At 32.9% G+C, this 14,200-nt stretch overlaps 1 protein-coding gene across 1 annotated transcript; it reads left to right on the top strand.

Annotated features, from left to right (window-relative positions):
- The first annotated feature begins 3,523 nt into the window (after positions 1-3,523).
- On the top strand, positions 3,524-4,505 carry LOC134726519 (uncharacterized). The gene is made up of 2 exons (XM_063590925.1): positions 3,524-4,127; positions 4,284-4,505. Exons 1-2 carry the CDS (start codon positions 3,524-3,526, stop codon positions 4,451-4,453), a joined length of 774 nt encoding a protein of 257 aa, XP_063446995.1. The 3' UTR covers positions 4,454-4,505.
- The last annotated feature ends 9,695 nt before the right edge of the window (positions 4,506-14,200 follow it).

The raw sequence follows: 14,200 nt of genomic DNA, 5'->3' as shown, positions 1-14,200 counted from the left end.
TGAGGATTCAAAAGTCCAAAAAATTGTGCCAAATACGGCTAAGGTAATCTATGCCCGGGATAAGAAAATCCTTAGTCTTTCGAAGAAAAAAAAGTTTTGTAAATTTATAAAAATGACCATATTATTGATATTCATGTCAACACCGAAGTATTGACTACTGTGCTGATGATACCCTCGGAAATGAAACATCCTACAGTAGTGGTAACGACCCAGTGGTGTAAAAAGTTATCAAAGCTACTAGGATTATATTTAGTACGCCAGACGCTCGTTTCGTCTACATAAGACTCATCAGTGACGCTCATATCAAAATATTTATAAAACCAAAGAAGTACAAAGTTGAAGAGCATTGAGGATACGAAATTCCAAAAAGTTGTGCCATTACGGCAACAACTTCCAAAAACTGTGTATAGTGTAAGAGGGTATGGCATATGGTGCAATGGTAGATGGTGTATGGTGTTAGTGGAAGTTTACACCATCTAAAGACTGTATTGTTCAACCTATGTCCAAATATGATCACACAGAAATAATTCCGTTGTAATTAATGGGATAATCGGAACCAAACACATATGAAGCTGGAGAATCAGCCATATTGTTCCAGTAGTGACACTTGTAGTTCTGCTTAAGATAAGTAATAAATTTGGCAGGTGCAGTTCAAGTTGCTACTGTTTCAGGATGTCACAGTGATGTAATATTATATATGCTGTTCTTCTTGCAATTGTACATATACACACAGCCGGTATTGATTAGAATATCGCTTAGGTCTTCGAACTTTTATGAGACAAAAACAAGTGTATCAATACATAACGTAAAATCGGTGTTGACGACTAGAAATTAGAAATTCACAATTTCGAAAATAATTGTGTTTTCCCGCGTTTCGTTTAGTATAGCGGGAAAATATTGTATTGACGGGTACGGGTCGTATGAATATTTAATAGGGTCACACTTAGTGACCAATGGGTATATTTTCTGGTAGTAAAGCATAGGGTCACTTTCTAGCTGTCGTGCAACGAGTGAACACTCAACTTAAGATGGACGCCGAAATTCGATCCGAAATACAAAATGAAGTGCAAGCTGCATTCCAGACCACCCAAACTACAATATTGGAAAGCATGACCACCCTTCTAGATAACCGCCTAGAATGTTTCAACAAAATTTTCCAGTCTACGCAAAAAGCGTTAGCGGAATCCCAATTGGCAAAGCTAGACGAGACGTTGTCCGATAACTACAAGTTCAAGAAAAGGGGGAACGAGGAACAACATAAACATAACAGTAAAGTTTTGGTGAAGTTCAAGGAAGCTAACAGTGAACTAAATCAGGAACATCTCACAAAGGACAATATCGAGTCGGCCAAGCACAAAATAACAGAAGGTATGAGTTTAATTAGAGACAGACAAAAGTTAATAAAGCTAGCTGACTCATCAGAAGCAGGTTGGAGAGATGTTGCAGAATATACCGCTAATCCGTTAGCTGAAAATTCAGAGGATGAGAAACGAATGTACAAAGCCCAAACAAATGGGGAGGCGAAAATAAAGAAAGAAAAGTTAAAAAGGAAACCAACTTCTAGTTCACCAGCTCCGTACACTATTCCCACAAGAACATCCCATATCGACAGACCAGGGAAATGTTTTAACTGCAATAAGACGGGTCACTGGAGAAGAAAATGTCCAGAGGTGACAAGAAATGCAAGTCAGAGTCGACCAAGTGATAAGATAAGTACTGTTTTTCTGTTTGATATTAATGACAGTAATAGTATATATATCTATACAACAAAAATGCTCTGAGACAACCCCTTTGTTATGAAATGAACAACCAAAACAATGAAATTGACATCTCAAATGTAAACATTACATCGCCGGCAGGTAGACTGAGAACTCACATTACAAAATGGTTATCGATAGGCACAAATGAATATATTTTAGATGTTATAAAAAACGGATATAAAATACCGTTCATGGTAATACCAGGTAAGGTTGAGCTTGAAAACAATAGGTCAGCGAAGGATAATCCTCAATTTGTTTTAGGGGAAATAAACAAGTTATTACAGAAAAAATGCATAAGCGAGGTTTATTATATTCCACATGTCGTTAATCCTTTAACAGTGGCAGGTAATAAAAAAGATAAACTTCGATTAGTTCTTGATGCAAGACACATTAATCCGCATCTTTTCAAATTTCGTTATAAATATGAAGATGCTAGCACAGCTCGACAAATCTTTAATAAAGGTGACTTCTGTTTTTCATATGATTTGAAAAGTGCCTATCATCACGTGGAAATTTGTTTTTCAGATAGAACATATTTAGGTTTTAAGTGGGAAAATAAGTACTACGTGTTTAATGTATTACCTTTTGGTCTGTCAACGAGTGGATTCATTTTTTCCAAAGTCATGAGAGAAATTGTTAAGTATTGGAGAAACGACGGTTTGAAAATAGTAATGTATCTAGATGATGGTCTAGGTGGAGGTAAAACCTATTCTGAATGTTGGAAAGCAAGTAAAAAGATCAAGTCTGATCTTGAAAGTTTTGGTTTTGTCATAGCACACGAAAAATGTATTTGGGAACCGACACAAAAATTTACGTGGCTCGGTTTTGATTGGAATTTGATTGATGGTTTAATACAATTAAGTGGAAAAAGAGTCGAAAAATTGAAGGACTGCTTAAACAGTTTGTTTTTGCAAATAGGATGCAATACGAACGTTTTGGTGAAAGTTCGATTTTTAGCTTCTATTGTAGGTCAAATTATTTCTGCACAAGCAGTTATTGGGGATGAAGTTCGTTTGAGAACTCGGTTTTCATATGATTGCATATTAGCAAAAGCCAGTTGGAATTCTTTGGTGGTATTTAAAAATAGGGAGGCAATTGCCGAGTTTGAGTTTTGGTTAAAAAATATAGAAAATGAAAAGGGTTCTGAACTTAGTCAGTTGACTAAAGTTACATCTGAAAATATGCAGATGTTTTGTGATGCCTCGGATGTAGGCTATGGGGGTCATTTGACCTTTGATTCGACAGACGAATCAGATGAACCAAATATGTTTGGTAGTTGGTCCATTTCTGAAAAGAAACAGAGTTCAATTTGGAGAGAGTTAGAGGCGGTAGATAGAGTTTTTAAGAACTCTGTCAGTAGGATAGAGGGGAAATCTGTTAAAATATAAACATGATAACAAAAATGTATCGCACATCCTTAAAGTAGGAAGTAAAAAACCCTATTTACAAGAAAAAGCTATGTCTGTACATGATACATGTAGTAAATATTCAATTGACATGTCATGTGACTGGATTCCTAGAGAATCGAATACTAAAGCTGATAGATTAAGTAGACAGTCAGATTGTGATGACTGGGGTATCCAGTCATGAATTTTTGAATATTTAAATGATTTATGGGGTATTTTCACATGTAACCGTTTTGCATGCGATTACAACACAAAATGCAAAATGTTTAATTCTAAGTTTACTGTAAAGGTACTTCGGGCATAGATGCAGAGAGTGGAGTTACCACATACAGTCCTTTATACCAGCTATACCCTAAGATGTGCAAGTTACTGCTAGGAAGCAGAAGTGACAATACTATTAAATCTTATTTTTATGCATTTAGACGTTGGGAACAGTACATAACTAAGCTAGGTTTTGCTGCTTTGCCAGCCCAATCTATTCATATCGCACTTTATTTTACTCATTTGCTTGAGCAAGGTTCGACTTTTCACCCTATTGACAATGCTAAGTACGGGATTAAATGGGCACACGAGATCAATGGTTTGACCGATCCTACAGAAAACTCATTTGTCTCATTCATACAAGAAGCCGCAAAACGTACAGCTTACAAAACAGTTACTAAAAAAGAACCGGTTACTACTGATATGTTGATACAACTTTGTGAAAAATATTCAGATTCAGAAGATTTGTTGATTGTAAGGGATTTAACTATGACTTTATTAGGGTTTGCAGGTTTTTTAAGATATGATGAATTAAGCTCTTTACTTTTTAGCAATGTTAAAGTTAAAGATGATTTTCTAGTTTTGTATTTAAACAAAAGCAAGACTGACCAGTATAGGCAAGGAAATGAAGTGTTGATTTCCAAAGGTTTTTCAGTGGCTTGTCCTTTTAATATGTATTTGAAATATGTTCGGTTAGCAGGCTTTGTTGAGTGGTCAGAAATGTTTTTGTTCAGACCTGTTTTTAGATCAGGGAATACTTGTAAATTAATTTACAAAAATAAAAAGCTTAGTTACACGTCAGCTAGAGAGAACATTATTTCTAGACTTAAATTAGTCTCTGGTAATTTGAATTTAGGTTTACATTCTCTTCGTTCCGGTGGGGCAACGGCAGCCGCAAATCATGTTGCTAACGATAGTAGATGTTTGAAAAGACACGGGAGATGGAAAACTGAGAAAAGTAAAGATAGTTATATCGTGGACTCCATTGAAAAGAGGCTTAAAATGTCACAAACACTGGGACTGTAACGTCACTTTTTTCCTGATCCCCCGTTCTTTGTATTTTTCTATCGAGCATGACGGGCTGTCGGCAAACTAAGATTATGTTTGCGTTGTTTATATTTGCCACGAGTATGTAGTTAATACTATAGTTTTCATGAGAAACATATATCGAAATTTAAACTGAAGGTTAAATATATTAAGATTAATCTATTATAGATGTATCGCTGTTTTAAAGGGACCAGTGGGTGCTCTACGTGTGAGCAGGGCTCGTCTTTATAACCTGTACCAGTCTGTCAATAGGAGTTATACGATCTGGATATTTCGTATCAACTATTCATAGGTTACTTGAAACTTGTTCATTTCCATAATACCACACCTGTTTGCATATTCCTTGTAAATAATACGTTCTCTAAGCATGATGCAATATAATTATAACTATACGTTTATGGCCAAAGATTCGCAGACGTTACTAGACACACAGGTGAACTACATTTTTCATTCACTACATAAATTCATGATAACCATACTTTTACAAATATGTGATACCAAGGACACAGTTCGATCCCTTTGGAATATTGACTACTTGACGGTACACTTAAGCTTTAAAAGGAACAAACATTTATAATCTACTTTAAATAACACGATTGTTTATATTTATTAGATAATGTAACGTAGCTATTGTCTCTATGAAAAATTGCAGTACACATCTTCTTGTCCAATTGAATAAAACCACTGTCATGTCATTTGTCTGTGGTTTCGTTGTAGATAAATAATTTGATCACGCCAAAATTTAGAAAATTAGGCTTGAGCACTTTTTCCTGTTTCCAAGGCTCCAAGTCGCCATTGCTTTTTGTAAAGACAACCAAAAAGTCGTTAAAATGAAGATTTCATGTAAGCTCTTGTTATTATATTAAGTTAGAAGGTCACTGACCTTACTTTCATTTTTGTACTGCACATGTAATAAAATTTTATCTCATTTAATTTTAATCTGTTCCAAGACATTTTGCTGGCTTTTCACCTTCACAACATAACATACTTCTTTTGAGAGGCTACTTTGAATATTGGAATTTGAATTAAAATAAAATTTATTTTGAATTTCAAACTTCAAAGTTTAAATATTGAATCTTGACGAATACTTTAGTGATTCCTTTTTAGTATATCAAATGATTACCTTTTCTATAGATACTGATCAGGTTGTTGTTCCTATATTAAAGTGGTCTGTCAATTTTAATGCATTTCAGTCCTTCTCTAACGTCTAACTTGAATAAATTCAGTGAAACACTTTCGTAAGAGACTGTTGCATCGAAATATATTGAAGAAAATATTTTGTAATAATTCAGATATTATTTGACCGTCTGCTGAAGACAATGGACCACATTTAATGTAACTGTCGACGAATTGTCTAGATAGTGTAATCAAATATATAGACATCACGGGTTTAACTCACTGACCGAATATAGATGGTATCTGTTTATTACATTGTTCAATATAATATCCTTGTCTAAAGAAAATAAATTGAAATAAACTGTATTGATATAATTAGCTTATAGCAATGAATTTCAGCATTTGGGATACATGTCTGTTTTCTTTGACAAATTCTCTTCGACTTATTATACTTACTATTTAATTTGTGTCTACAATTATAGAATTAGAGTAAACTGGACATTTGTTTGATTTTATGAATGAATTAAAAACAACTAAATCCGTTGTTTACTCAATGTAAATCAAATTTGAATATACTGACTTATCTGTCATAAAATGAATTAAGTGAATATTTTCAAATCATTTTCATTTTAACGAAATCTTATCAGTTGAAACTATATTGTTTTATGGTAATATTAAAATAAGTGAGCTGCAATAATAAACCAAATGCAATTTTTTTAATTTAGTTATAAAATACATTAATGCATCTTTACTGCACGAGATGCACATATTGACAATAAATTTCTTTTCATTGATGTTCGAGGTCAACATAAAAAAATATCCAAAACCTACACAAAATTTGAATAGCTGTAACAGTAAAATGCATAGGGTATGTAGGTAAAGGTAATACATTTGAATAGCTTGCCTGCTAGCTGCATATGTTAGGTACATGTATAATACCCTACCTTGACAGTTAGACCTAGCTATTTAAAAAAAAAAGACTGCAAAGTAATCAGAAACATTCACACTCGCATTGGTTCAGACAAGCAACCAAAGAATAGCCGAATACTTTGTGTCCTATTAAACATTATTTTAATGTAATGTTACTTTAATACGGAATGATATAATTGAATGATAAATACACTCTGTATCAGACTAATTAGATTTACGGGTATGATCGGCAAGATATAACTTGTAAAATTAGGTTGTTGAGCACAAGTTGTGGTTTTATTTATTGTATTTCATGCAAGTTCTTCGTAGTATAATATTTCATTGTTTGTTTTTGTTCTCTCGGGTAAGTGTCTTGAATACTTAATGAAATTAAAGCTAACTTTATTCATATTTTGCACGAAGAGATAAAGAAACAACATCTTTATTCTGTGTTGTTTCATCTTAAATTTCCCAAGATAATGTTATTGTTGTGTAAATTGTTTTGATTGATAGGTTTTGCTATTCTGTTGTCCCTGTTGGGGAATATGTATCCAAAAATGATGAACAGCAGAGGTTCACCTGAATGTAAGACTCAAATGAACAAATGTGTCTCAACTATCAAGAAAACCACTTATAGATTTTCGGACAAATAAAATGATATGTAAAACATGAATTAACCATTATTTTGTGATGCAATAAAAATATAGACTAATATTAAACCGACAAATCCATTAGGTTGCAATCTAAAATCCTCAAAGGGTTGACTTGGGAATAGAAATATAGTCACATGGACTTCTCTTAGCAGGCATTAACATCTTTCTGAGTAGTCGTTCGATAAGTCAGATATTTACACGAAGAGCCACGTCCAGTCTGGATAGAACATAACATCAAAATACTCGTACAAAAAGTCTGCCACAGTTATCTGCACGGTCAGGTTTTATTGGTAGAGGAAGATTAGAGTCGAAAGCAACTACCACGTGCGAAGTTCGAAATATCAACTTAAGTATTAGCGGACTAGGTATACAGTAGATACAATACTTAGATCATTCGGGCACCCAGGCACAATTCGACGTCAGTGATTATAGTACTTATCGTGTCGATTTCCGTGAGATCGCATATATCATCAAGAATAGTGTACCTATGCAAATTTATGTTTTGCAAGCAGGGCATGACTAATAAAATAATTAAAATTTGAAAAATCACGTATCTTTAACGAATTATTATGCATGGAATTAAGTAATGAATTTGCCTAGGTCTCGGGAAGACTACATCCTGGCAGTGCTTCAAAAATCTAACTAGACATGGCATCAAAATATAAAACTTATTTGTAGAAGGCTTAATAAACTGGTTTGATGCCAGACTTTGCCAGTTATTTATATCCTTTTTCGAGCCGAGTACAACTTAAAATGTATTGTTGTATTTTTACAGTACAAGTCATAAAACTATTTAATAAAAATATTTTGTGTAGAAATCAACCATTTAGAATTTGACTTGGTAGCAGGACATGGACATACATGTAGGCCAACCTGTAGTTTACTTTCTCGCTAAATTGTACGGAAACTCATTCCCACAGTTTTATACAAAGTATTACGCGATCAGTGAATGTTAAAAGCAACGTTTAATTAGCGTGTTTGTTTTCACCATATCAGAACATATCATTCAAAATCAAAGCGAACCAGTCTTTGCCCTAACTCCTTAGCGTCGCGTGTTTAGCAGAGTAGCAACAAGTCCTAATTAGCAAGTTGTGATTAAACCCGGCTGTTGATTTAACTAACGACCCATCGCACGAGATAAGCACACTTTCACAACAATACAATACTTCACCATGATAGAGTAAACAGAAATTCTAAATACTTTGTTTTTAAATTTATTTCCTTGAATTTCATGCATCGATTTTAGAATCAAACTGCTGACGATTTATGATTGTTCTGCTCTAAATCTTATAATTTCTCATTTTTTAAACAGTCTTTGCCAAATCAAAATGTATAGCCTGTCAAAGAGAGAATTGGAGTAATACGACAGTTCAAGTGACGATTGTAATTTGTCTGACATTAATCCAACATTAATTTCTTCAGCCTTGAATCATGTTTTCACACGAAGTTTACACTGAAAGTATTTCAATATTAATAACATTACTGAACCTTTCCATATCATGCTATTGGAACAGAAAACTAGAATTTTAGGAATATCAGAATTATGACCGGTTACGGTAAAGTTCGATGTGTATCTAGACTACAGAAGCAGAGATACCATAGGGCATGTTGATGACAACTAATAAATCCATACCAAACGACCAAATGATAGATTTCTAAACACAACATACAAATGTAGTTAACTGGTGCAACACGAACCGCACTTAACTAAGAAGATTATTTAGACGAATCAGTATTGGGATTGGTCATACACTGTGATGCGTAACAATAAAGTGACAAGTGAGTTCATACAATAAGGACTAAAATTGTTGCAACAAGATTTACTCACAACTGGCCGCTAAAAACAATCGCCGAAACGTAAATACTGATAGATGCTGCCAGAAAAAGCAAACTGCTTCCATCATTTCATCGTAGTTCTAGTCAATATTTGCATATGTGTCTGTTTAATTATCGAACAAGGACTTAAATGGCTTGCAGCAAATATATTGCAATCAGACTGTTCAAAGGATTGCTTGATTAAATATGAAAACTGTGCAATGTACTTTTGTTGCATGATGCCATTTTGTTCACATTATAGATTATATATATTATACTTGAAATAAAATATGTCAAGTTGTACTTAAACTATGATATGATTATTTAATAATGACTGTATGTTAATCTGTGCATATTCAGGTGAATCATTAACTTGTGTCAAAGTATTTATGTCAAAGTGGCTAAGCGTTCCATCATTTTGGTTGTAACAATTTCGTAAAACCTATTTGTCAATATAAATCATTCATAGTACAAAATGTTAGATCAAAGCTTACTGAACCATAGTTCAAAACAATAAAACAAACTAATGTAACAATTTATATATTTTGAGAAGGAAGTTTCAAACAAATTGTTATATTCTTAGAATTTTCTTCCGGCAGAAAACTAAAATTATTAATGCTTTGAAATAAAATAATTTCTAGTGCAAGCAGGACTGTAAAACTTGATCAACTATGTAACAGAATTACTTCAAATAGAATGAAACATAATTATCGGTAAACACATGATTCATTAGGCGTCAAGCCTAGGACATTGAATTTTGTTTAGAACTTAATTAAGATGTTCGAAGCCAATAAAGAAAGAACCAAGCAGATAAATAAAAAAGAAAAGATGGCAAAGATCAACAAGAAATCTAAATCAGAACTGAATTATGTGAAAATCAAATAACAAAATGTTAATTCTTATAAAATAAATCTATTTTAATATGAAGTTTTGTGGAAATTTAATTTGAATTTTTATGGGTGTAAATCTAAGATATTTCCTACATGCCTTTTTTGAAATCCATTTGAATCGGTTGTTTTCAATATTCAATTATCATTGCTTACTGATTTTATTTTTCACAATACTTGTAAATGAGACATAAATTAGCATACTTCTAAAAGTTGTGGTGTTAAACATGTGTTCTTTAAAATATGATATTTAATTGCTATATTGTTCTCAACAATACATATAGGATGGTTTTGGATGTAGGAAGTGTTCGTTATGACGTATTGGAACAGATAAATGCAGTTTACTCCAAAATATCCGTGAATAAACCTGTGATAATTATGACAGTATTTTTTTCACTTTTTTAACCGATAAATGGGCCAATATTTCGATCAAGGGAGTTTTTCCTAAAACAAATGGCATATTAACCGTATTGCATTTAAACTCGATAAACCACTTAATATATGGTTAAGAGCCTAGACTATTATAATAACGTCTAACAGTCCCCGATAACTGTTGATATACGAAAATCACAAAGTGCAATGACGAAGTTTTATAATTCGTTAAAACAATATAAAATCGATGGTATTTTTTTTTAAAAATTCATTCGTACGTAATAATTTCAGTACCAACCGTAATATACAAATACTCTTCGTTCATGATTGTATGGACTTTGTTTAATCCTTGTGACAGTCGTGGTGTTTTATAAAAACTGTCAAACAAAATGTCCCATTCAATTTGCTTGCTGTTCATAAAGCGGTGTTTGTTGTAACTATTTGATAGATTGAGTTCAAAAGAAGATTTTACATTAGAGATATTAAACGTGTACAAATCAAAAATAAGAAACAATTGGAACATTAATGTTGACTTGTTCATTTACAGGAGAGGGTTTCTTATTGCTATTAGTTGATTGAAAGTCAGAGAATATTGCCATCATCCATTTTCGTTGATGCATGATGTTATTAATATTCGTATGTTACTATCGTGAGCCCATTCTCAAATGATTGAACTTATCCGTTTCATCATGGTAATATAACCAATGAACATTTCAATTATTGCATCTTTGCATTTTCATTTGCATTCACAAGTCAATTTAAACTGTTTAAAAATATGAAGGAACTGCTCAACATGTTTCAACGCAGATTGAATTGATCACTTAACATTCTTGATTTTTTTTTTATTATAATAAGCACCTTCCAATTTAATTCGGTGCGGAAGAATAAGTGTTTGTGAAACCATGTATATGTTACACGTTCCAGCCGTGTCATTTCCTATTTCAAAAAGAAAATATTAATCAAAATGATTACAGGAAAAACAATAAAATCTAAGATACTTTTCCAAACATTTAGTGGGTGTGTTACGTATGTGTCAATACTAAAAAAATATTTATCAGGAAAACTAATTAATAAATACTGTATCATTTAGTTTCATTGACAAGTTTAACGTGAAAAGAAAATCATAAAATGGTATTGCTTTTTTTTCTAATGGTGTCGAGTGTCAATGAATTTCACTTTGAACAAACATTTATCAAGGGCCGTACAATTTTTTCAAATGATTTAGAATCTTAATTGAATTTACGTTTTAACAATGGGTTTAAAGTGCAAATCTTCTATTCGATAGAAGAGTTTGAATTGACAAGAAAATTGCTATTGAAATTAGGAAATAAATGTATTTTTATACTAACCCGACTTGTTTATATTGATAACGTGTGCAGAAAAGTGAATAGTTTTCACTGGTTTTTGAAGAAACTTTTAAGACATCATGAACTAATTACACTACTGTGGTGTATATTTACAAATGTGTTTAAACTAATTAAACTTATATTAAAACCATGCAGTCGAGATTAAGTAAAGATACCAAAGACTAATAAATAGGAATTATCATGGCATTGAATTCAAATAACTCATTCATTTAAGGCTTTAAAGTTGCAGTTTTCCTTACTTTGTATAATGTAAATTCTTATTTCTAATTCAATTTATTTGATGGAAACAAAAGTAAACATTCTCTCAATGACGAATATGTAGTTTTAATTCTCAACATTATCGACTTTCGGTGTTATGTAACATCAAGTGTCTCTATTACTGATTGCATTTCTTGAAATGAAATAAAAAATAAAAAACATTTCTTTAAAGGAGTGATAGCAGCAAGCTTTATTTCAGAAAACACGAAGCACAAATACATTTTCCAATATTAAAGTAAAAATTAGTGAATAATATTTTTCGTACCCAAACATGCATCCCTAAATATGCATGTCTAAATACGTCCTCATTAGTTTTTAAACTGTTAAAGCTTCGTTCACATCTTACCGGATAGCACGAACGGACGCCTAACGGATGGAAATAAAAGTTATCCGTTGACAAAATCGATATTTGTTGGGAGTCCGTTGATGTACTGACCGAATAAAACGGACGCGTAACGTATGCATAACGGACACACACCGAATATGCAACGAACGAGGAACGTAAACGTACCGGACAGTACGGATGTCGAACGTACATCCAACGGACGAGTACCGCATAAAACGGACACCTAACGGAAGCGTACCGGATAAAACGGTTTAACAAGATGTACGGAAAAATTAAAAACGACAATTATAAAACATGTAAATCGACTTAATATTCAAAATGTTTCTGGGTAACTGTTTTTGTTTTTTTTCTCTTAAAAATGCCGCCAAAGGGCAGAGTCTGGCCTGAATAAGAGCTGCTTGATTGTGAAGATGTGCCCTTACTCTTAGGTTGATTATGAATAATAAGAATTCATGAACCTTAAGAAAACTAATTGGTATTTCTGACTCGATATTTTCAATTGGCACTAACCCGTTTCAGATCCGTTCATCGTCCGTTTTATCCGTTATACGTCCGAAAGAAATCCGTTTCATATTCATTCAACATTCGTTTTATCCGTTAGACGTCCGTCTGAAGTCCATTGGTGAATTTCTCTACCCTTCCAAACCTCCCATGCATTTTGACGGACAATTAATGGAAACAAACGGAAACGAAACGGACGAGTATCGTACAAAACGGACGCCTACCGGACGTTCAACTGACATTTCATCCGTTGGACGTCCGTTAAAAGTTTTGATCATGCTCAAAATTTTCCACCGGACAGAACAGACGTTGATGGATTAAACGTTCGCTAAACGGACATGCAACGGATATGGACGGGCGTCTTACGGATAAGAACGGACGTCTAACGAACATGAACGGATTAAAAAACAAGAGGCTCTCAAGAGCCTAAATCGCTCACCTTAATTTTTTTGGTTAAATCTCTCATCAATGATTATTTTGGCTTTTCAATTTATTTAAATGTTCTTTGAATCGTCCTATTTTCTTCAAAAGCAAAACAAATGATTTTCTCCTATGTTCTATTTTAGCCATAGGAGCTTTGTTTCTTGACATACAAGGAAATGAAATATAAAATTTGTACTAGATACTCTGAAACTCATTTAGCCTAAGTTTAGCTGAAATTGATACAGCAGTTTCAACGGAAAAGATTTTTTAAAGTGAGTCAACATGATAAACAAATGGTGAAAAATTGACATTAAAGTTCAATAACCCCTTAACGGGTCAATTGACAATTTTGGTCAAATTGACTTATTTGTAGATCTTACTTTGCTTAACATTTTTGCTTTTAACAGTTCATCTGTATCTATAATAATATTCAAGATAATGACCAAAAACTGCAAAATTTCCTTAAAATTACCAATTAAGTGGCAGCAACCCAACAATGGGTTGCTTGATTAATCTCAAAATTTCAGGGCTGATAGATCTTGACCTAATGAACATGTTAACCTCATGTCAGATTTGCTCTTAATGCTTTCGTTTTTGAGATATAAGGCAAAAACTGCATTTGACCCCTATGTTCTATTTTAAGTAACGGCGGCCATGTTTTTAGACGGATCAAAAAACCAAGCACACACTTTTTGCAAGATAATCTAAGGAACAATCTTGCTAAGTTTCATCCAAATCCATTCAGTAGTTTCAGAGGAGAAGATTTTTTAAAGTTAGAAAATATGATGAACAAATGGTGAAAAATTGTCATTAAAGGTCAATAACCCCTTAATTGACAAACTTATTTATAGATCTAACTTTGCTGATAATTTTTGCTGTTTATAGTTTATCTGTATCTATAATAATATTCAAGATAATGACCAAAAACTGCAAAATTTCCTTAAAATTACTTATTAAGTGGCAGCAACCCAACAATGGTTTGTTTGATTCATCTGAAATTTCAGGGCTGATAGATCTTGACCTAATGAACATGTTAACCCCATGTCAGATTTGCTCTAAATGCTTTCGTTTTTGAGATA

This window comes from Mytilus trossulus, chromosome 7 (genome assembly GCF_036588685.1).
Source record: "Mytilus trossulus isolate FHL-02 chromosome 7, PNRI_Mtr1.1.1.hap1, whole genome shotgun sequence".
In the NCBI taxonomy this organism is placed as follows: domain Eukaryota; kingdom Metazoa; phylum Mollusca; class Bivalvia; order Mytilida; family Mytilidae; genus Mytilus; species Mytilus trossulus.
Note: the sequence above shows the minus strand (reverse complement) of the source record. Positions and strands in the feature narration are given on the sequence as shown.